The sequence below is a fragment of the Bactrocera tryoni genome, chromosome 4 (assembly GCF_016617805.1).
Source record: "Bactrocera tryoni isolate S06 chromosome 4, CSIRO_BtryS06_freeze2, whole genome shotgun sequence".
Taxonomy (NCBI): Eukaryota; Metazoa; Arthropoda; class Insecta; order Diptera; family Tephritidae; genus Bactrocera; species Bactrocera tryoni.
In genome coordinates, this window is record NC_052502.1 from 71,089,857 (window position 1) to 71,114,701 (window position 24,845).

The following is a 24,845-nucleotide window of genomic DNA, read 5'->3' on the forward strand; positions in this document are numbered from 1 at the left end:
CAGCTGCTTATAAATCCATCATTTCCACTTCGGCCAAAAACCAGATACCGGATAAGTGGTTCGGTACACAGAAAAAACCTCTCAGCTTACACATACATATGTATATGTATGTATATATGCAGTGCAGTGAATGTAAGTAGTCAGCAGCAGATTAACGTTCAAGCAAATTGAAATTGTGTGTCGGAATTGGATACAGTCAGAAATGAAGAAACGAAGCAACAAAATGCGAATGTAAGCAAAGAGGACAAGCAACAACAAATACTATATACATACATACATATGTATGTATGTATGTATGTATAGGTGATAATTGGTCGGTGCTAAAAATTGGTTTGTTTGGATTTTTAAGATTTTTTTAAAGTTTTTTTATCTTATTTGGATTATTTCCCCTTTAAATACCCTTTACCATCGAATTAAAGATTAAATGCTCAAATTAATATAATAATTAAATTAGCAATAATTATGATTCAATATTGAGGGGAAATTATTTTGAAGCACTCTAACGTTTTTTTTAAGCTATTACTTTTTTCTCTCAATGTTTCTATGTGATATAAAAGACAATTATGAAATATTAATCTCAAATAATTAATATGTGAAAAATCATATTTTTTAAATTAAATTTATTTGAATAACTACACACCCTTTTTAAAAGAATAAATATAATTTTTCTACCTATGTACATACATACATACATATCGTCACCTGAAATGCAAAATAACGTATCATCAAAAAATTCGAAATTAAATGTCTTATAGATTACGCTTCACTACTTCAAATTACTTACATAATATTACATATGTTCAACATTTTCTGGTTCTCCGATCAAATATAAACTAGTTTTAACCAATGTTAAAATTTTGTTTCACTCATGTTCCATTTTATTTCGTGTTTCATTCATGCCACTGTAAATTTCCGAAAATGTTGTTACGTTATTTTGCATTTCAGGTGACGATATATTCTATATTTCCGTATCCTTACATGCAATTTTTTGTTGAAGTTCGTTTTTAGGTCATCACTTGGCAACACTATTAAACGCCAAACAATTTGTCATCGATAAATTCGAGGTGCGCATGCTTCCTTTCGACAACGAAGCGCCACCTAACGACAAGTCCCTACAGTGGCAAGCGCTCAAGTACATCAAAATAAAGGATTTAGTGGGGATTTTCGCAGCAGGTAGCAGTTTCCTACTGGTTCCACCGCCCCCAACCCCTCACATGTAAATGCTATGGAAAAGTGACAAATGAGCGTAGGAATTGCCAAAACAGTGAAATACAACTGTGTTTGCGTACGCCTGCCATTTTATTGATTTATAAACAGTCAACTTGTCAGCGAAAGTAGTTGCAGGAGTAGCAGCATTAACAACAGCAAAATCAACGTTAACTTGTTCAACCGCCAATTTGTGATAAGTAATATTTAAAAGAGCATGTGTTAAGTACGAAACTAAAGCAAACACAATAAAACCGTAGTCTTCGGCGAAAAACTTGTAAAAGTATTAGGGAAACTTAGTTATTAATTACAACAAAAACAAAACACGAAATAAGTGGAGTATTAAGGAAACGAAGTAAGCTAGTTATTGAAACCGCGCCAAGAAATTCAGAAATAGCTTTACTTGTTAAGTGTAAGCAAGGTAAGTGTGCGTTTATAACGCGATAACATTAATGGATAAAAAAAAATTAACTGGTATTTAAAAAGTGTATGTACATATGTATTAAAAAAATAAGTAAAAGTGTACTACATATAAAAATTATTATAAATAGTGCGAAAACTTCGTGTGTTACTGTAGGAGATATGCACAGTTTGACAGCTACTGAAGTATGAAATAACTATTGTTAATGTATTTCTGGTATGTTTTTGGTATATTTTTTACAATTTCTATTTTATGTGATATAAATTGCGTTTACATTAATGCATTAAAAACATTGAATTAATATTTAAATTATTATTTTTTTCTTGTTAATTTTTAATTGCAAATTGAAGAATTGGTATACAAAATTTAAAATCAATTATTTTTATTTAAATCTAATTTTAATTACAAAAATTTTTTCTACGGCGTCCGGCTCACTAATTGAAATAAATTTAATAGGCATTTTAATTTTTTATAATAATTTAGCAGTTGAAAGTGCTAACAAACCTCATTTTGAATAGGCGAGTTTTGACAGTTAAGTCAAAAGCATTAAGAGTTGTACTAAAAATAGCTAGAATTGCAATAAATCTACACTCACTCATATTTTAGTATACAACTACGCATTACTAAACAATTTCTTGCTGAATTTCTCGATTTGTATAAATTTGTATACAAAAAAATATATACACCGGCACTTCCGTACATCTGCAATATTTCTAATGTCAATTTCGATAGAATGACATTTTATCATTCTATTGTGAATGGTTTTGGGAAATTTTTTAATACAGTTTTGTTAAAAAAAAATACCCAACACACGAAGTTGATAGAAGCCGCCTGCTAGAAGCTGCCTCGTCATCTTTCCTCCTGCTCTGCACATGCTCTCTCTGTCGCATTAACATAGAAGAGAGCGTATTTTCGGCTGTTTTTTAGCATTCGCCGTATAGCAAAATAGCAGAGTACCGCGAAAAGCCGTGCAAACAACACATACGTCAAGCGTGAGTGGAATTTATTTGGTGGAAATTGTATAGTCAAATATATTTTGAAAAGTACCTATACAAAGGAATTTTGATTTGAACTGTGTTATTTTATACATTCGTTTATCTGAAGTATTGAAATTTTCACAAAGTTCGTTCAAATGTTTTAAGAAAACATAGTTTTCATTGAGAAATTCATCGAGTGTGTGAAAGAAGATAAGCAAAATTTTAGAGGAAAAAATCTAAACCAGAAGGAATAAGTGCCGAAAACCCAAGTAAAAAAGCTGAAAAATCAGATTTGTTTGCTGAAAACTAGCACAAGTAGCAGAAATTGTACAGGTAAGTTAAAGTTTAGCGCTGTAAATCTACAGAAAATGTGAAAATTGAATGAAATGTCTTGTAAAAAAAAGAAATACTAAATTGCCGTAAATGTTTTTCGTTAAAATGTGACGAATGACGGTTGGTGCGGCAAACATATACTTCTTATGTTGTTGCTGTGGAGTATTTGTTGTTTTTGGTATATCTTTGGCACAGGATGGGCTGAGCAGACGATGGTCGACCCTCAGGTGATATTGTTGTTGCAAGTGTAGCCTTTTCGATTAAAAGAGGGTGGTGGTGATATTAAATCATGCACCCAACCAGCAGGCGGTACGCTAATGATTTTGCAAAATCGGATTTCATAATTAGCAAGAGAATGAAAGTTCGAGAAGCTAAACAACGTGATTTTTTTTTAGCGGAAACTCAACATGTTAATCACTACTTTTCTTTTTATTTAATAAGAAGGTTACCTTCATGTACTTTGAAATATGTATGTATGCTCATGTGTGGATGTTATACGTTACATCTATTGAAGTAAAGTGTAAATCATGGGTAGGAATAGAAGAAGCTTTACGTCGTATGGCATACCAGTTTTATTTTGTACTATACTCGTGCTTAGCGGAAGCAAAGCACCAAATTTACATACTGGTATAAAAAAACAACAAAAACTTTTTTTTGTATAAATCCAGTATTTTCTTGCATGCTTAGAAACTTTGGCAAGGCTTAAAATGGTCATCGGCTAAATATTCGTTGGTGTGTCTATATGGAATATGCTAAACCAGTGTAGATTGTTGGTTTGCCGACATTTTTCAATACTGACGTAATATTCGATTAAAATAGAAGCTTATTGACAAAATTGGTAACATTTAAAAATATATGAAGTTCAAATACAAAGTTAGTATAGTGTTATTGGCCATCCCACATACTTCTGCCTGATGATTACTGGTGTTACTAATTGACGCTGTAGGTAACACTGATTTTGGTTGACTTTTTTAAATTGTATGCAAAATATTTCAAAATAGTATAATGAATTCTAAATTTCTAATATAATTTGTCTCAATTTATTAAAAAACGTTTAACCCTTATAGGAAGCATTTTCAAATTTAACAATCGAAAAATTTGAAATACATATTAAAATGGCTAGTAACACCGCTAATGCTTTGGTATAAATCATATATTATGGTTTCCACAACAAAACAATTTGCAAACATCATTTCCACACACAAAAGCAAAATAGTAAAACGAAGTGTGTGCAATATCACCTGAGCTTCAAATTGCGCCGACTGCCGACAGCAATAAAGATATGTATGTATGTATGCACATATGTATGTGTTTACATACCAACATATGCATGCAGGGCATGATTGTACAAACAAACATCACTCGTATGCTTATATGTATGTATGTATGTACATATATTTGGCGCAAAAAGAAAATTGCTTTGGTAAAATTGTAGAAAAACAATTTTGAGAAATTTCGCACTATAATTAACTGACATTTCACAGCTGAATGCAAGTGAATGCTACAAGGTAATAGTGTGAGTTGTTTGCGAGGGAAAAAGTTTACGAAAAAAATAACACAATAGTAAAAAGCTGTCAGTAAAATGAGGGCGTTAAAAACTGTACAGTGTTGCACTTTATACATTTTTGTTGTTGTTAGGCATCATAGTTTTTTTAAACATTTTTTTTTCAACATTGCCGTTTAAGCCAAAAATGCAATAAAAACTTTGAAACTCTTAAAAAAATATTTTTTGTACAAAAACACATGGAGAACATTTCCACCTGGTAAGCACCTGGAGAAAAAATATTTCATTGAACACGCTGCGCTGCAAGCATACGTCATTTTTATTTTTTTTTGTCTACACAGGTTAGTAATCCACACTCAAACTTTAAAAGAAATCATCTTTTTACATATTTACTTACATACAGAATTCAATTTCTTCATGCGATACCGCCCACACAGGTTATATTAAATTGGAAATGCACGACGACACGTCATTTCAATATTTTCTTTTTGTTTGTCAAATATTTGAAGTGTGCGTGTAATTTGTTTTTAATAATATTTCTATTTTATAATTTAAAGCACATAAAACTAAATTGTTGATAACAAAACTAGATGATACTTTCACTGCTGGCGCTAACATTTTTATATGTACATATGTATGTATTTCAGTTGCTTTCAAAACTTTGCAATTCACTTTTTTATGAACCAATTTAAACGCTTTATTTTTTAATATCACTTTATATTCATACAAATGCATTGCACACTTTTACTTTCCATTTGTTTACGTTTGTTCACATTATTTTTTTGCTTTTTGTTTTGTTACCGTCTTAACCTACACCAATGTCAGCTGTCATATCATCATATGTATGTCTGCCCGTTTTGATAAAGCACAATTTATAATTTCAACGACAAATTGCCATACAGCCGTCCAAACGTTTTGTTACATCGTGTCGTTATATGCATTTATTAAACAGTCTGGGTATTGAGCGCTGGTTGTCAGTTCGTGCAATGTGCGTGAATGTCATTGAATATGCTTGACAGCACTGATTGTGTAGGTTTTGCACAGTTTTATTGCCGTTGATCAACAGCAGACACATACATGTACGAACATGTATTTTTTGCCGGCAGTTCGCTTGACATTTCGTTTTGATCTTTGCCGTTGAATTGTATTTTGCTGTTGATGCATTGCAGAGTTGTTGTTCATTCATTCGATAATTCAATTGCGGACATTTAATAAGCAAATTGTAATATTTAATTTTTAAGAAAGGATTTCAAGTGTTTGTATTCTCTTACTGGCACTTGTCATAGTTATACTCTCGATTTGTTATGATTCAATTGGAACAATATACGCTCCGTGGCGTATACGTTATTTTTTGGTTAATGAAATGTGAAATTTGAGCAATCGTGACTGCAAAAATTGTTTATTTCTTAATTTGCGAAATTGACTATTATAATTTTTTGCAAATACACATTTCTATTGCTTAGTATGATAGCTACATATTAAAAGTAATTTAACACAGCTGGAAAGTAGTAGATTAAGGCACTTTGAATGAAATTGTGGATAGTAGTATGTATACAAATTTAAATATATGAAAAAAAATGTAATATTAGTTTGTCAAATATTTTCCTTCAGCTTTTTTGCTCTTTATTTTATGCTTATTGATAAAATTTTAAAGGTAAACATTTTATATGTATGTATATCAACTTGCTTGCAATTTTCACATAATTGCTGATTTCTTCGTATTGTTTGTACATTTAACGGTGATTTGTCGCGTTTCGTGCCTGCTTGCAAGCGCCTATAATGCAATTAACTTGCCATTCATTTGCAATGACAACAATAAAAAGTCAATGCAGCAAAAAACACTCCTTGCAATTGTTGTTGTGGCCTCACATTCTGTCTTACCTTGCGACATTTCTTTACATTTCCTTATTTAACCCCGCCACCACTTTCATTATCAATTGTGCTCACTAATTGCCCTCATCTAATCGAATTGCTGACTGCCTTTCTGCTCGTTGGTCGTTTACTTTATTTTTATATTTTTTTTTCCTACACCTTTTGCCCATGAATGGGGTCGCTGCTGGCCATATGCTGTCTATTGCTGACACGCGCATTTATGGTTAATTCATTATCATTTTCTGGCATTTCATGGTTCACGTTTTTCTTTTGTTTTGTTTCACTATGGAATTATTGAAATGCCTCTGGCGATTTAGATGGTCTATTGGATGTCCTTTGGCAGCAGCAAAATTTCTAAAGCTCTCGTAGAAGTAAAAGAATACGGAACTTCTATTTCATATTGATTGAATGCCTTCTTTGAAGGGAGTGCCAAGGGTTGATTTCAACCACAAATTCTCACTGACATATGCATGTTTGTATGGTTGAAAGCTCAAACATTAAAAAAGCCGCTTCAATAGCACATTTTAGTTGTTTTCCGTTTCGAGCCGCTTTTACTGACCTATTTAAAGCAGTGAAGTCTGCAATTTAGTCTGGCCACATGTATGTACATGTGTACATATGTAGGTATGTGCATACATCCTTTCTGTCTGGTGTGTGTAGCACATTCTATTACACAGTTCATATCCGCTTGTGCTTGTATTAATTCAATTGTTTTACGTGTCTACCATACTGCTTTCGCAGAATTTATCGCCTCAGTTTTCCTCTCTTTTTTGCGCGTTATATGGAGTGCATTACCGTTAAAGTAGTATTAATTCGTGGAATTGTCGTGATTTCAGCGAAATTTTATATATTGATTTTTAAGCTGCCCCTAATAGTATGCTATGGTTAAAAGATTTAGACTTTTAATTTTTTTTTTTAAATCGATATGAATATAATATTACTCCTATTATATTATGCTACAGACGAATTTAAGTAAATTTGTATTTTTTCAACGCTAGTAAGTATGTTGAATTTCCTTTGCTAATCAGTAATTTTTTAAATATCAAAAGCCTAATACGTTGTTAGATGGAAGGTTTTATAAGTTATTTACATATATTTTTTAATATATCGGTAACTTCTGTGAACAAAATTAATTAGAAAAAATTAAGTAAATTGCAAAAAATTTCAGAGTAATAGTTTCATAATTTTGTATGTAATACTGAGGTTATTATTGATGGCAATTCTATTAATTTGCATGTATTTGTTAATAAAATCTTCATATTATTGAATTTCTATAATGATGAAAGTAAGCAATATTGGCACATAAAAAATGTGTATGTTGAATAACTACTCAACAGCTAATTATAAATATATTTGAGTACCAACGCCTTGAAGTATGCAACGGTTTTTATTATTTATGTTTAAAAATATGTACAAACGAGTGCCACAGCCTTGAAGTATGCAACAACTTTCAATTATTTATGTAAGTATATTTTTCGCCTTGAAATATACAACAAATTTTTGTTACTGACGTCATTTCTAGCAATTTCGGCAGTAAATCCCAAAATTTTTTTTACAAAATTTCAATAATATTTTAATACGCCTGCAGTAATATTGAATTTCCCCAGTGTTACTAAAATTAGCGCAGCATTTTCGCTTTCGCTTTTGCTCAAGCGCAGAGTATAAGAAATATAAAATCGCATATTGTGCTTCTTATTGCTTATCGTACGTACATATGTACATTCATGTGTAGTGGTTAGTCAATAATAACAAAAATAATAAGGTAATGGCTTATGCGCCTCAAGGTATGCTTTATCGGAAGCGGCTTAGCACAAATTCGCGTGAGTGGCTGCCATTTCTATATGCCATTTGCTTTTGATTGTTCAAAAGTCCATGAGATGCAAGTATTCGAAAGTGAATGATATGGAAATTTGTATTTGTATGTTTGTAAATATACGCGCGACCGTCACTGTCTAGCTTTATATGCACACGCATAAATGGTATATGAGGCAACTAATGGTATGCGATTGTTTGAAAAAACTTCAAATGCGCAAAATTGTAAAATTTTCAATGTAAATGTGATTGTTTTGTGTGCGTACAATTTGCATTTTGCAAGATTTTATCATTGTTTGTTGGTATATTATGTATATTTTTTATATTCTGCAATTTATATTAAGTATCTTTATAACACTGTTAAATTCAGCTAAATCTCGAAACTAAATTCAATTTCCGTTTCAGTTTATTTGCAGATTTATTGCTAATTTTTATTAGAAGAAACTTAAGAAAACCACAAACAAAATGTCAGATCGCAAAGCAGTTATTAAAAACGCCGACATGAGCGAAGAAATGCAGCAGGATGCTGTTGATTGTGCGACACAAGCCCTCGAAAAGTACAACATTGAAAAGGTAAGTTGCTCTTCTTTGATATAAAATATAATATAAAATATTTTTTTCAAATTTTATACACAAATGCCTTTAAAAGGTTTCGAAGAAGGCTTCAAATAAATTATTTACATTTATTTTGTTTTTAAAATAAATATATTCCAACTGAAACAACAACTTGTGGTCCTGCCGCACACTATTGCTAAGCGGCTAGTTTTATCGTGCCACGTACAGGCGCGCATTGCGGCGAAGTTAAACAAGCTAGTTTGCCAACATTTCTTTTTTTCGTGCAGACTGATTGTTTTTCTAACTCTTATCTGTAAAGCAGATAAAAAGTTAACTGCTGCTGTGCTTTAACTTGTGCTTCTTATTGCTTACGAAAGCGTTCAGTGCGCAGGAAAGCACGAAATTTTTGTTGTCAAACGTCGCTAAGCTGGTTATAAAATAAGTTAACAAAGTAAAAGTGTATATGTAAAGTGAAAACGAATAAAAGTCAAAAAGTGCGCTTGAAGGGGCACTAAAATCCGATCAAATGCAAGCAAAGATTTTCGAAAATTCTCGAGATAAATTCAACTTGATCCTGCTGTGCCTTTTTATCGCCGCTTTTTAAGTTTTTCATGCTGCATTTGATTCGCGTGTAAGCCCTGGCGCTATATTCTTGTCAATTCTAGTTTTTTTAAGTGTTGTTGTTTTATACTTGTCGACCCTCTTTGCTTAACAGCAAGGATTACATGCATTTTTGCTTTGCAAGTTTATGTACATACATACATATGTATGTACATATGTAGTTGGTTGTGTGGTATTTGTTCTTTATATTTGAGGTGAATACACACATTGCGGTTTTGCTCTTTTCTTTAAATAAGGTTAGTTCAACTTTAACCCAAGTCGAATGCACTTTTAACATTGCAAGCGTGTTTTTGTAGGAGCTGCTGTTGTACATGCAAATGTACATACATGCATATGTATGTATGTATGTAAAGTTTTTACATACACTTATTTTATTTAATTTTAATGCTTTCTAAATATTAAAAAATGAATGCGCTAAAATATACTTATTTAAGTTTTTTACATTTAGTTTTAGTTTTTAGAATTTATTTTTAGAAATTAATAAAAAATATGAAAAAGTAATAATATGTTCCTTTATTTTTTAATTTAGATCGGATAAATTATATTTTTTTTTAATTTAATTTTTTATTTTTTTTATTTTATTTTTCTTTATTTTTTTTAATTTTTATTATTTTTTTTTATTTTATTATTTTTATTTTTTAACTTACATTTTTTTTATTATTAACTTTTTCTATTTTCTTTTATTTAAATTTTCATTTTTGTTACTGTAAAATTTTTTGTCTGCTTTGGTTTTTTATTTTTTATGTGCACGTTTTTTTGTTTAATTTGTTTGCTTTTATCTTCAGACTTATTTATAATAAAATTTGCATACTTGTGTGTTTAAACTGATTTTGATTGACGTCTTTCTTGTTGTGCTCTTTGTCTAGTTTTCTTATCTCAATTCTTAGCGCTCAAAATCTCATTTAATGTTTACTTTGTCAACTTAAAATTTATGAAAATATCAACATTATTGAGTCTGTTTATTTAAGTACAACTTTGAGATAAATTTTATCGTTGTTCTTGTAAAATAAAATTATAATTGAGTTATTTAAACTACATATGTATGTACATACATATGTATGTATGTACATAAATGAAGTGAAATAATATTTAAAATCGCAAGTCAGTAAAAAATTATAAAAGAAATTAATACAAACTTTATAAGAATTAAAAAGAAAATAATTGTAATAAAAAATAAATGAAATGATAAAGTAATTTAAATAATGATAATAATATATTAAACTTATAAACAGGGAAAAAAAATATTTTGAAATTTTAATAATTTTTACTTTATATTTTAATTAGAAAATAAAACCAATTACAGAAAATAAATAAAGTAAAAAAAAAATCCTGAGAACTCCCATTAAAAAAAAAAACATTTAAAACATGGATAAAACTATATTGTATACATAAAATTTAATTAAAGAATCAAATTTAAATAAAAATTGTAGAAGCTTAAATGAAGGAAAAATTTAAAAACAGACTTATTAAAATATTAAAATAAAAGGAAAATATAAAAACAATATAAAAATAATATTGAAACTATAAAAATAATTTATAAAAATATTTTAAAAAAAATATAAAAAAATATAAAAATATAAGAAAAAAAAAAAAAGTAAAAAAATATAAAAATTAAAAAAAAATAAAAAAATTAAAAAAATATAAAAAATTAAAAAGAATATAAAAAATCAGAAGAAATATATGTATGTAAAAAATTAAAAAAATAAAATAAAATATAAAAAAAAAATGAAAATTAAAAAAAAAAAAAAAAAATTAAATAGTTTAGAAGAAAAACTAAAAAATAAAAATAGAAATTTAAATAATTTAGAAGAAAAACTAAAATTTAAAAAAAAGTATGAAAAATTATGTATGTATGTAAATAAAAAAGTATAAAATGGGTAGTTTTTCTCTAAACTTTTCATCAACGATTTTTTCTATTAAAATTGTTATTTTTGCAGGTTTCAGAACATAGAAAACATTTTTTACTAAACCTGTCTCATGAATTTTCCAACCCATTGTAAGCGTTTGTAATGTCTTCATTTGATAATTCCCACCATTATTTAGTATCCTACAATATTTCGATTACCAATTTGCAATCAAAATTAAATTTTCAGCGCCTATTATTAAACTCAATCACTTCCAAACAAACACTCTCAACCCCTCCGACAGCGCTGTGCTTAACCACACTTAGGCGCGTACATTCATAAATGAATGTGTACATATTTACTTTCTCTCGTTTCTGCTCTAGTAATGCTGCAAGGCCGTCAGTGATTGCGTGCCGCCTACCCCATTTAGGTTGCCAACGATTCGTACGCCTGCCTGCTGAAATCAAAAGAGAATCCCCACCCCTCCACCGCCTACATTTTGCGGATTTGCGTTTTTTTTTTTTTTGTTTTCCCTACTTACGTTCAACACATTTATCATTATCTATTTAACGCTTAACTCCCTAAAAGCGCATCATGTAAAATCCCCCAAAACACACACACGCACACATACATACATATGTACACACGAAAAAGCGCATACGCAGTAATGTAAAAAGCCACAGTAACAAAACACCAAGAAATTATATAAACATTGACACAAGCGACAACAAAAGCAGCCAGAACAACAACAACACTTTATTGTCCTTCAGTACATCACTCTCTTCCTCGCACTTCCACATTCACACGATCTCTCTCTCTCACTCTCTTGGCCAATATGTTTTTAAATTTACATTTTTAACCAGGGCTCGGTTACAATAAAAACAGCAACAATATAGTAACAGCATAACAGCATAAGTGCCAATGTTGTAATGTCAACAATTGTGGCCGACTACAGTGAAAGTGTGCGCACATCTCCCGTTACATTTACTTTGTGTGCGTGTGTGTCACCCATTGGGAATCCTGCTGCCACTCAAATCGTGCACAGCGGCAGACGGTGGTGGCTGGTAGCGGGTGCCGAATAACGCAACGCAAGGCAAGGAGCGCCGCTCGGCTCCACATGGCATTAGAAACATGGCGCGCACGGGTATTAGACTAAATTGTTGCTGCCAACGGTTGCGTCGGCATTAATTTGCCACATGCTGTGTGTTCTGCTGTGCGGGGTGGCAGTGTGGGGTGTAAAGGGGCAGTGTGTACACACTGTACATACATACACGTGTTTAGTATTATAGAACATTACTTACCGCTATTTGGTATATTTGAGTAGCTGTGGTTGTTGTTGCTTTTTTACTGTTGCATTACCAGTTACAGTTATTATTATTGCTTTTCGCCACTGTGGGTGTTGCCGTTGACATTTTTTCACCATTTGTCCAATACTTGTACATGTGCGCTCATATGCGACGCATTTTGTCTTGTGTTTGCATACTTCTAGGCGCATTGTAGCAAATCGCTCTCCACAATGTGCTATGACGCTGTTTTTTCATTGTTTTGGCTGGAAAAAAATAAAATATTGTAAATGTTTGTGCATCAATCATTTGTATTATTTTTCAAGTTTTTATTTTATCGCAATAGCATTTAATTTGAATTTTCATTGTTTGCATTTTTAATGAATGGTTGAATTAAAATTTGGGGCATTAAAAATTGTATTTAAAAAATGTATGAAATGAAAAGTATTAGTAAGACTAAAAAATATAGTGTTTAATATTAATTTTACAAATAAAATATAAATTTTAATATATCAAATAAAATATACATATGTATGTCAATTTAAAAAATATTGTACATATGTATTTAAAAAATATATAACTTTGGAAAGAAAAAAAGTAAAATTAATGATACACATGTTTACAATAAAAGTGAATGTTTCAAAAACAAAAACAAAAGGTTTTAAAAATTTAAAACCTTAAACTAAGCGTAAAATAATAAAAAAATTGAAATTTTTTATCAAATATAGCCAAATAATTTAAAGTAGTATAAATAATTTAGAACATAAAATAATGAAAAATATGTTAAAATATCTTCAGAAAACTTTATTCTGTACAAAAAAATCTGATTTATATTTTTATTTACTATATTAAATTTATTTTTTCCATTATTGAGTAGTAAAGCTTACAAACTTTCAAATTCTTTATTTTAGTCGTAAAAGAAACAACTTTATGCCATGAACGGATTGTACATATTAAGTTTGTTTTAATTTTTTTATTTTTTATTACAAAAAATTAATTTACACTTTTTGACGTATTAGATTTTAATTCATCATTTTATTTATTTTTTTATTATTTATTTATTATTTTTTATTATTATTTATTTATTATTTTTATTATTATTTATTTATTTATTAATATTTATTTTTAATTTATTTTTTATTATTTTTATTTATTTAATTTATTTTTATTTATTTTTAATTTTATTAAAAAAATTAATTTACACTTTTTGTCGTATTAGACATAAATTCAAATTTTTTAATTATTATATTTTATTTATTTATTTTTTATGTATTTTTTTTATTTATTTATTTATTATATTTTTTATTTCATTTATACTTAATAAATCCATAATTTTTCTAATTTTCCTATATTTTTAATTTTTTTAATATTTTTTTAATATATTTTTAATATATTTTTTGATATAGTTTGTACTTTCTAGTATTATATCCTCCATTGTTCAATTGTTTCACACATACATACTATGTATGTGTATATATAAAGTTGCACGTCTAACAATATTGTTTTTTTTTTTTTTTACTTTTCCTTACTTTCCTTGTGCGCGCTCCGCCTTCACTTCCGTTCCTACACCACTGCTGCGAGTCCTTGGTCCGCTCATAACCACATTATTCATTGCTTTCTTCCATTTCATTGTGCTCGTCGCAGCGCAAGCCCACGAAGACTGTCGCCTTGCCTGCAGCATTACAGTTCATTCATTCAGCATGCATTTCAACCGTTATTGTGACCATTATAGTTGTGTCTTTACTACCCTCGGCGATTTAATTTGGCTTAAAATTTATTTTTGCATTGGTTTTTCCATTTGCCACGTTTATATTTTCTTCGCACTCAGTTTTTTGTTTTATTCTTTGTCTGGACACCACGTTTTTCGCATTTTAAATATATTGGCGGCCAATAGTTGCTAGCTGAATTGCTGTTGCTTCGTTTTGAGCCACAACGCCAATTCGTGCATTTTTGTTGGCCGTTGGCCGTCCATATTTGGCTTCAAGCTGTTCTTGGCTTTAGTCATTTCGCTTTGAAACAAGTGGATTGCGCGCAGACAGACATAACTATAGCGTGCTTATACATACATATACAAGTAAAAAATGATATAAACGGTTTTGGCGAAGGCTATGACTATGACTTTGGCTTTGGCTTTGGTCTTAGTATTGGCTTCTGCATTTATATTTGGCCTTAGTCAAGGCTCATTCGGTCAACCAGTTATCTCGGTGCTTGCGTGTGCCGCTATTCACATACATATTTTTTTTATTTTTAGTCATCCTAAATTAGATATTTGTTGCTGTATGACAATATTTGGTTATTCACTTGAACTTTATTTGATTCACTTGCCTTTTTGGTCGCCTAAATGCTTTATTTTCGTTTCGCCCACTTAGTTTTTCCATAATGATTTTCTTTCTAATTATTCTCCCCAAGAATGTGCTGCTTTTTTTGCTATTTATCTTTCTTAGGGTATTTCTAAAGACTTTTCATTCTCTGACTTTTTTTTGCCGCATGCTGCTTCGACCTCAAAGTTTGCTGTGCCTTTTCTTTCGAATTTCATCCAACATGTGTGTGAGTATATTGCATACAGATGTGTAGGTCCTCAGTCGAATCCTTCCGCATATGTTTCGTATCGGCAATTTATTGTCCGAAAAACTGGTATCTACAGCGTATCACTTTTCCCAGAGTTGCATGTGTTTGTAAATCCTTTTTTCATTGTGATTTATTTGCTATAGTATGCCTACATAGCTGAAGTTTTAGTTTGTGGATTCCTCTATTACTATTCTCCACCTCTTTTAAGTTAAGTATACTTTGCTTTTTTGCGTGTCTTTACGAAATCAAACAACTATTTCCGAAAGAGAGCGCGCAGCCATATTTGCTGTAGTCAAATATTTACTTTTATGGGCCACTTTTCTGTAAATAACTACGAAAAAAGTCTGCATAGTGTGGGAGGTTTGTATGTATGTATGTATGTCTGGTTTGTCGTTCATTCAAAAAGCGGCTACCACATTTTGTAGGCTTATACGCAGTCCCTCTCACTTCCGTCGATGTACATTTCTTTATATTGTTTTGCCGCATGCGTTTTTGTGTTTTTGGTGAAAATTCCAAGTTTTTCTGTCCCATATATAATCGTAGTAGTAGTAACAAAAACCAACTTGAGCCGATTGAAATCTGTATTGAATTGTTAAGCAAATAGTTGATTGTAGCTCAATTTTTTATTACTGTTTACTTAGATTTGCCAACATCTTGGAAGTGCGTGTGGAAGCACTGTGGCAGGCAATTGCTTGTTGAGACGCAAAATTGTTGCTCTGACGTGTGAATATGTCCACAAATAAGTGCGAAACTTAATGGTATGCTTTTAGGCGCAGGACAATAGATATATTGACGTTAATGTAGGCTTTATTTAAGAGCGAAAGAGCTTAAAAAGACGAAGAGTGAAGAAAATAAATAGCAAGAATTTGAATGCAGGATGTATTTGTCCCTGAGTATATGAGAGACTGCACACGACCTTTTCTCCAAGTTTCTACTCATTTATAGGAACCGCGGATATCGGATCACTATAGGATACTTGATCTAAGACCGGAAGTCGTGAGCTGCTTGAGCCATATGTAAAATAATCGTTTCTGGCCACTCCCAAGTGAATCGTGTTTTCGAGAGAAATGTTCTGCAGAAGATTTATGTATGTACCTTTGCGCATTGGCAACGGCGAATACCGCAGTCGATGGAACGATGAGCTGTACGAGATATATAACGATATTGACAAAGTTCAGCGAATGACATAGCGGCTACGCTGGCTAGGTCATGTCGTCCGAATGGATGAAAACTTTCCATTTCTGAGAGTATTTGACGTAGTACCTGCCGGGGGAAGCAGAGAAAGACCTCCACTCTGTTGGAAAGACCAGGTGTGGAGAAGCACCTGGCTACACTTGGAATCGCCAATTGGCGCCAAGCAGCGAAAAGGTGGAACGATTGGCGCTCTGTTGTAAACTCGGCTTTTACCGCGTTAGCGGAGTTTACGCCAATAAAGAAGAAGATATTTAAAGGAAGATTCAACCATTCGATGAAAATGGTTTCAAAAATAATGAAAATATTGAATACGTCGTTTATACGCATGATTTGTCAAAAACGTTTCTATAAAATTCATTACAAATACTTCCAATTTTATAAAATATACATCCATTCGTTTGAAATTAGTTCTAAAATTATGTTAAAATTTGCCGATTCGTTGTGTGTGTAAAAATTTCATATGAAATTCACGGACACAGCTCTACTTCTATAACAATTCTGCGCCTTACATCAGACTACATTTTCCATCACCACCAATTATGCACTCACCGCCGGAAAGTATGCAAACAACTTTATATTAATAAATTTGCTTTCACTACCTTTCACTTGCAAAACATACCACACTAATTACCGCCTCCCCACTTACTTAAGCTTTCAATCTAATGTTCTAGTCGTTGCTCTTCACCTTCAATTTAATTATTTTACACTTCCTACTTGTGCGATGCTTGCCAACGAACGCCAACACACAGGATGCAACAGTCAAATAAATTTATTCGCTTCCGTTTTACGCGCAGCAGTTGTTGCTATTGTTTATATATACATACATAAAGGTAAATATGTACATCGGCGGTGCGGCAAAGGAGGCGTATTTAAAATTTAGATTTTCACTGTTGCCTTTATTAAAGCGGAATATAGTAGTGTGTATGTGTGTGCGTGAAAAGCATGCTTAAAAAAGGGCTAGAAAAGGGTTCTATTGCGTTAAATTTGCGCTTTTGGCTCTGGGAATGCAACGCCACGCGCAAAGTTTATACACCGCAATTGTTAGTTGTTGGTTTTGTTTTTGTTGTGCATGCAACGCATTCAGCTCGGCTCAATGTATAAATTTAGAACCTGTCCTTATGCTGGCATATATGCAATTATCTCCGTGGCGCTACGTTTTCCTGTCTCTCAGCACGAAAATGCACCGTTACATATACTATGTACATCTAACACATAACGGTATATTGGTAAACTTACACCGTCAAGCGCCGCTTTGAACTACACTATTTTTAGGCTGTCAGCTGTGGTTTCAGTTGAGTGCCGCGGCAATGCTCTTGCCTACTTCACGGCGTTTATGTATGTGTATAATTGCATTGGTAAATAGCGCTGTGCGCGCACTGTTTTGCATACATTTGCATCGTTAACGGATATAAAAGCTTTATGCATTGCATGACACGTGGCATTGTTGAGGAAAGTGTTTTATTTTGCTGCACGCATTCGAGATTAGATGTGTACTTAGATGCGATGTGCATACATACATATGTATTACATATGTACTTAGTATATAATACAGCGGTATTACATACCGTATGTTTACAGCAATTTGTGTGCATTAATTGTACAAAATGTTTTATGAAGTTGTAAACTTGTGGATAATGTAATTTTTTTTTGGGTGTAACCGGGTCTCCCTGACTTTGTTAATATTAAATGTGTATTATTTATATGTACATATATTTAGTATGTGCTACTTTTTCTAAATTCTGCTTTTCATAATTTAGATAAGCGTTCATGAGTTTTTTTTTACTTTTTTTTTAATCTTATTTTATTATACATATGTATATGTGACCTGGTCTACGAAAAGGGAAAAGGGAGCTAACGTGCGAAAACTAGTTTTCTGGGAAACAGCTGTTAAAAATCTCATCTTCCATCCGAATCAACTAAAAAGTGAAAATTGATTTTTTGACACCTAAGCCCCCTTTCCGTAGACCAGGTCACATAGTATGTATGTATGTACATATGTACATATACATATGTATTTTGTTTTTTTTTAATAATTTTTTATTATATTTTTTGTTCCTTTTTTTTAATTTATATTTTTATTTATTTGTTTAAATTATTTATTTATTGATAAATGTATGTTATATGTTTGTTACTATTAATTATTAATTATTATAATTTTTATTATCATTTTATATTTATTTATTAATAATGGTTTTAATTATTATTATATTTATTGAAGTATATTTTTTGCCTTATCATGTTAGAGTTTTTTTATATACATATTTTTTTTACTCACTCACTTCATATTTAAATTTTTTGCTCAATTTAAAAATAAATTTCACAATCAACTTTAAAAATCATAAAAATATATTAATAAACCGAATTGTGACAGTTAGTGTATGATTGACAACATTTTTTGCAACGTATTTCAAGGCCACCCCTTCCTCCACGCGCTTGCTGAATCATTGCAGTTTTTATATAATGCCATTCGAACTAGAAAAGCTAACAGCTCATGTAATTTGAGTCAAAAGGAAAGACTAAGACCGGTAAATACATACCTACATATGTATGTATACTATAAAAGTGTTTGTGTAGCACGCGATCCTGCTTTTTATGCACGAACGAACTCGCATGCCGCCACCCAACTTAAGCAGACTACCGCCGGGTCGCTGAGTACGTGCCAACGGCCTGCCCGCGCGCATTTCCGGTTTTATTTGTCGAGCCTCTATAGGTACGTGAGCCTACATAGTAACACAGTAAACATGGTGCTCATCCATTCGATACGTGTATGCACCCAGAATTGAATACATGTGCGTGTATGGTTGTTGGTAAAATCGCACTGTGAAATCTGCTAACTTTTTTCAAAACAATGTACTCGCTTTTTGGCTTATGCATAAACACGCGTGACACTCGTTGATAGTTGCAAAGCCACTGTTGCCGGTTGTTATTTTCCTTACGAAAACCATGCGTGTCTTCTTACTGTTGTCAGGCTGGTGGTATTTGTTGTTTTTAACTTCGTTGTTTTGCACAGCGCTACAATGTTTAATCAATATCGAAGAAAGCGACGGGGGGGTGCATATGGTTGAATCGTAGAAACGGTATTTGCAAGGTACATAACAGTTATATGGCTGAAGCAATCAAGCCTCCTGCTTGATTGTATTATACAATGAATGTATCGAAACTTATTTCTTGAATAACTGATCTGCTGCCATTGTAAATTTTTCCTGCAGCAAGTTTTTATTAAAAAAGGAAATTTCAGTTGACACAGTTTTTTTCTTTTAAGCTGTAGGCAGTTTTGCTTTTGTTACATTCCCGCTTACGGATATCGTACACTTTGTTGACCTATTTCTTTCTTTCCTCCCCTTTCTTACAATGTCGCTTATTATTTGCTCGCACTAGTTAAAGTTAATATTTGTTTATGTAGTTTTAGTTTGCTTTTGGCCATCCCTTAAGGCTTAGACTTGTCTGTTACAATGCATTGTTAATCGATAATTGTTGTGTTTAATAACTTTATTTATTTATCTGCATTGCCAAACCTGCCAACTTGGCCTGAATTTATGTGCGTCATAAAAAGATTGTATTATTACAATAAAACATGACATGAATATGAAGTCTTATACAAAGTTCCGACAAAAATGCAGACATTGCCTTCATAAATGTTAATGTTTTTTCCTCATCGATTTTTTTTTATTATTTTAGCGTATAATTTTTTGTATTTATTGTTAATTTTTTTTTAATTCGTAATTATTATTTTACTTTTATTTTTGTGTTTTATGTGTAATTTTTTATTTTTTTTATATTTTGAATTTATTTATTTTTTTTTTTTATATTTAAATTTATTTTTTCTTTTATTTTTTATATTTATTTTTATTTTATTTTATTTTTTAATTAATTTATTTTTTTATATTTATTTATTTTATTTTATTTTGTTTTTAATTTATTTATTTTTATTTACATTTTTGTTTAATTTTGTTTAAAATTATTATATAAAAAAATTTTAATTTATTATTTAAAAAATATATTTTATTTTGGTTATTATAATTTATTTCTTATAAGTATATCATTATGGTATTTAATTATTTATGTATTTACATTTGTTTTAATAAATTAATTTTTTTTTGGTTCAACAAGCGGTTTACTTACTTTATATTTTCCGCGCTGAGTCAATTTAGCCATTACGCCCGTATATGTGCAAATTAGTCCCTCAGTTTTTGAGATATCGAAATTTAGTACATATACTTTTCATTCATTTTCATTTGTCGGAACCGCCGATATCGGACCACTGTAACATGTATGTACATACATACATAAGTAGCTCCCAAAAATTGAACGAGCGGAATGAAGTGCTTGTATGGGAAACTTTTTCATTTGACGAGATATGTTCAAGAAATTTGGCATGCCTTATTGTCTAATCTCCGAAGGAATTGTTTAGATCGGAGCACAATAGCATATTGCTGCCATATACACTGGATGATCGGAATAAAGTGCCTCTATGGAAAGCTTTTTTGATTTGAACTGATGTTTTCAAGAAATTTGTCAGGGATTATTGTCTAAGGTAATTATGCAATTTCCGTAAAAATTGTTAAGATCGGACCACCATAACATTTATCTGTCATACCAACTGACCGATCAAAATTAAGATAAAAATATTTTTATACTCATTTATGCTGTAAAAAATGCACCTGTGAAGAGTATTATAGCTGCGGTGCAGTCGAAGTTAACGTTTTTTTGTTTCTTATTTATTTTGCCAACTGCTTGGTTACACACATAGTTACTATTTGTTTAATAATATCTAGGTCAGCGGCTGAAGTTACCGACTATTGTTTTACTTTGTAAGCTTACATACACATGCATAGTACATTTAAGTAAATATTTTCGCTTTTAACTCACTATTGGAATGGTTTTTAGAACATTTGGCACGCAATTTGCTCACTTCATGATTAATTGCAGTGATTACATGTAAAAAATGGGGTAGACACTGGCATTTATATGTAAATTAAATCACTATTGCACGATAAAACATACTCTATTATTGAAATTTATATGTGAAAGGTTTTTACGAATCGCATTTTCACCTGTATTTTCTTATTTTTAGTTTATTTGTATTTTGCAAAAACGTGATTGGTTTTAACAAACGTTATTTCATGCAAGAATAAACAAGAATGTTTTTAACTGTAAACATGTAAGCAAACGTCTACAAACGTCATAAGCAAACTTAAGGTGTTCATACACACTGTATTTGAATTAGTATTTTTATGAAGTTGTGTATCTCAAAGTATTGGAAAGTTTGGAATCTAAAATGTATTATAAGGTTATTTATAATTGGTATGCACCACTTTAATTGCTCTACCATATGTTTAGAAACGACGATTATCCATGAAAAATTACCTACCAACCCTCCTCAAGTCAATAAATCTAATTTTAGCTCATACCACTATCGATTTTGGAATTTTTCGAAAATTTCCAATGAAAATAAACGAAGCTAAGTTACACTATTTGCTTACATCATTTTAAATTATAAACCCGTCTATAAATAATGTTTGTAGCGTAGCGAATAAAGCTAAACGCGGCTTGTAGGCTTTGTAACGTGAGCGTAATCTATTTTTAAATGCATTAAATAATAAGTTTAAGCGCCTACCTACAACAAGCCATTGTTATTTGTGTCTCGCGACACTCATGTTAAGCAATTACTATACAAGCCGGCCGTTGCATCATATACTTGTACATACACTTATAATATGTTTACGTGATAGCACAAAACCGTACTGACAATGACCTCTGTGTATGTGCGTGTGTGTATGAGTAAACTTTTAACATTGCAAATTCAGTGCTGCTTTTTTTATTTTATTTACGCTAGTATTCTAAGAAATTTCCAGTTCGTGAGCACATGTTTGTACTTTCCATATTATATTTTCCATTGCATTTTTTTCGATGGACACTTATTTTTATATGTAGACTTGTTGTGGTATCGGTCATTTGTACGCCGCTAGGTCAGTGGGCTCGATTTTCTCCCCTTAATGTGCTTTTGTTTTAGTTGTTGTTGCGCGCCACGCGGTGCAGGCTTTTCTTTTTTTTACTTTTTTCCATTTTACTTTTCCGCATGCACATTGAAATTGCGGGAAAAATGCAATTTTCTGCTTAAATGGCGTAGAAATGACGCTATAACTGTGATTTAAGTGCCGTGAAGGGCAATGCTTTGTTGTGTATGAACTGCCATACAGCGGCGTTCAGACAACAGAACATTTTTATTGCTTGTGGTTTAGTATTAAAAATTAAAAGTCGATATTAAAAAATATGTGAATTAAAATGAAATAAAGAGTGGCAATAAGAGTTAATGAAAATTTATTTATTTTTTTGAATTAAAGATTAAAGCACATACATATTTTTTTTTTATAAATATACACCCAACTGATGTTCAAAAAATATTTTTTCTCTCATTGCAGGACATCGCCGCCTATATCAAGAAAGAATTCGACAAAAAATACAATCCCACATGGCATTGTATTGTGGGCCGAAATTTCGGATCGTATGTGACACATGAGACACGTCACTTTATCTACTTTTACTTAGGCCAGGTGGCAATTTTATTATTTAAGAGCGGTTAAAAAATTAACAACTATAACCACAAACCCAATCACAGCAACAGCAACAACAAAATACCACAACAACACACATATACACATACTTGGAAAAGCAACAGCAAAACAGAAGAATTTGTAGTGTAAATCCTAAATTTCAAGAAAAAAAGGCGTAAAGTAAAAATAACAATAACAACAACTGGAAAAATTTGCAGTCACAACATTTCAACGTAATAGTATGATGAATCGGCAACTGAGTAATGCAGCAGGCGGAAATGCATTTGAAGAGAAGCACAGTGCTGGCGAAATGATACTGTCAAGATACGATCCACATTGCTTTGCAGTGCATGACTGTAGTTATTAGCTGTGATTTCTTAAATTGGGTAGCAGAAACTATACACCTGGCAAATATAAAATGTGCAACCAAATTTGTTGGTTGATAACCAGCGTTTTTACAAAGATGTGCATAAAGAGTTTGCTGCAATATAAACGCTTTCGACTGCACCCAGAATAAGCTACATGTATGATACTTAAAATGCACACTCTTGTAATGTGGAACCTAATTCAAATCAGTTCAATTGGTAAAATGCGTAAATAGATGTGGAACCAAATTCAGAACAGCGCAATTTGTAAAAATACGCAAATCATAGATGTGAAAACTAATTCAAAACTCTTCGATTGCGAAAAATTTGTAAATTATTGTTATGGAATTTAAGTGAATGCATTCTCAGCGCCCAATTTCTCACAGAACTGTGTATATGTACGATTGGCGCGCACCATAAACGCCTAAAGTAATCCCCTCTATGCTAATTAACGCATTTTTGAATTGCCCTAATGCCATATATGCACTCACCACTGTCATTGCCACATACACCGCTGGCGCCGATCTACTACAAAATTTTACACTGCAGAAATGTGACGTTTCATGGACTTGACAAAAGCAGCAACAACAACAACCAATTCACTTTACTACTATTATGGGCACAATACACCAACAACACAACCCACACCCGAACAGACAATTGTGGTAAGGGAAAACTTCGCAGATTCAGTAAAATGCAGAAAATAGTAGAAAATAGCAGAACTTGAAGCAACTAAAAGTAAAAACAAATCTCAAATGGAATCATGGAAAATTTAACATTTTATGCGTATTTGTATTAGTAATATCAGCAAGCAACAACAGCAAATTATATATATATATAGACATATATATTTGTTAGTCTAAGTAACAAGAAAAATGAAAATCGATGAATAAAAAATAAATATTTCAAATTGCGTACACAACAACAACAAGCATACATATACACACACAAAAGCAAAACACTTAACTGAAGGTACATATACGGAGCGGAAGTCGAAAGAAATGTTAAAAACGATGCACAACATTCGAATTAGAGCAAAATCTTAATGAAAATTGAAACATTGTATGCGACGAGCAAAGTTAGCGAATTATAAAAGACATAACTGAATATTTCCATCCACAATTAGCAATGGGGAAAATTGAAGTGAAACTTGAACAAGAAGGAGGAGGAGTGACAGCTTAAGGAGTAGTTGTTGTAGCGGTGTGTAAAGCAACAGTAAAAAAACACACAAATAGCAAACGAAAAGCAAACACACTTGCAACACCTTTGTGTGAACGCATATAATAGCAATAATAACAAATATATAAAACTAAAAGTTGAATGCAAACAAATGCAAATGAGAAGGAGTGTACTCGTAGTGTTGCGCTGTTGGCAGCAGCCAGGAGCGGTATGTATGTATGCAGCAAAAACAACAGTAGCAGCAGCAACAACAACAGCGCATATACCATACTAGGCTAATATATTCGAATTAATGATATTTTCTTCTGTGAAACTTCTATATTTTCTTTTGTGTTAAATAAATTGTAAATGTTTTTCTTTTTGATGAAATGAACAAAAAAAATCGTTTTATGAGAGAGAGAAAAAATTATCTATTTTAACACACTTCTTACATTACATTAGTAATTTAGTAGACGCCATTTTACAATTTATTGAACAAGTGGATGTGTGAGGGTATTTTTTTGAAATTTTTCCTTAATTGGAAATTGATGAAAGATATGTGTTCAAATAAAAAATAT

The 24,845-nt window shown here is 31.4% G+C and overlaps 1 protein-coding gene across 2 annotated transcripts; it reads left to right on the plus strand.

Moving 5' to 3' along the window:
* The first annotated feature begins 1,303 nt into the window (after positions 1-1,303).
* LOC120774369 (dynein light chain 1, cytoplasmic) lies at positions 1,304-23,804 on the plus strand. 2 transcript variants are annotated; one of them, XM_040103964.1, is made up of 3 exons: positions 1,304-1,627; positions 8,531-8,698; positions 22,613-23,804. In XM_040103964.1, the coding sequence occupies exons 2-3, from the start codon at positions 8,591-8,593 to the stop codon at positions 22,772-22,774; spliced, it is 270 nt and encodes an 89-aa protein (XP_039959898.1). In that variant the 5' UTR covers positions 1,304-1,627; positions 8,531-8,590; the 3' UTR covers positions 22,775-23,804. The 2 variants fall into 2 exon arrangements, with proteins under 2 accessions (XP_039959898.1, XP_039959897.1); XM_040103963.1 differs by lacking the exon at positions 1,304-1,627 and adding an exon at positions 2,570-2,937.
* The last annotated feature ends 1,041 nt before the right edge of the window (positions 23,805-24,845 follow it).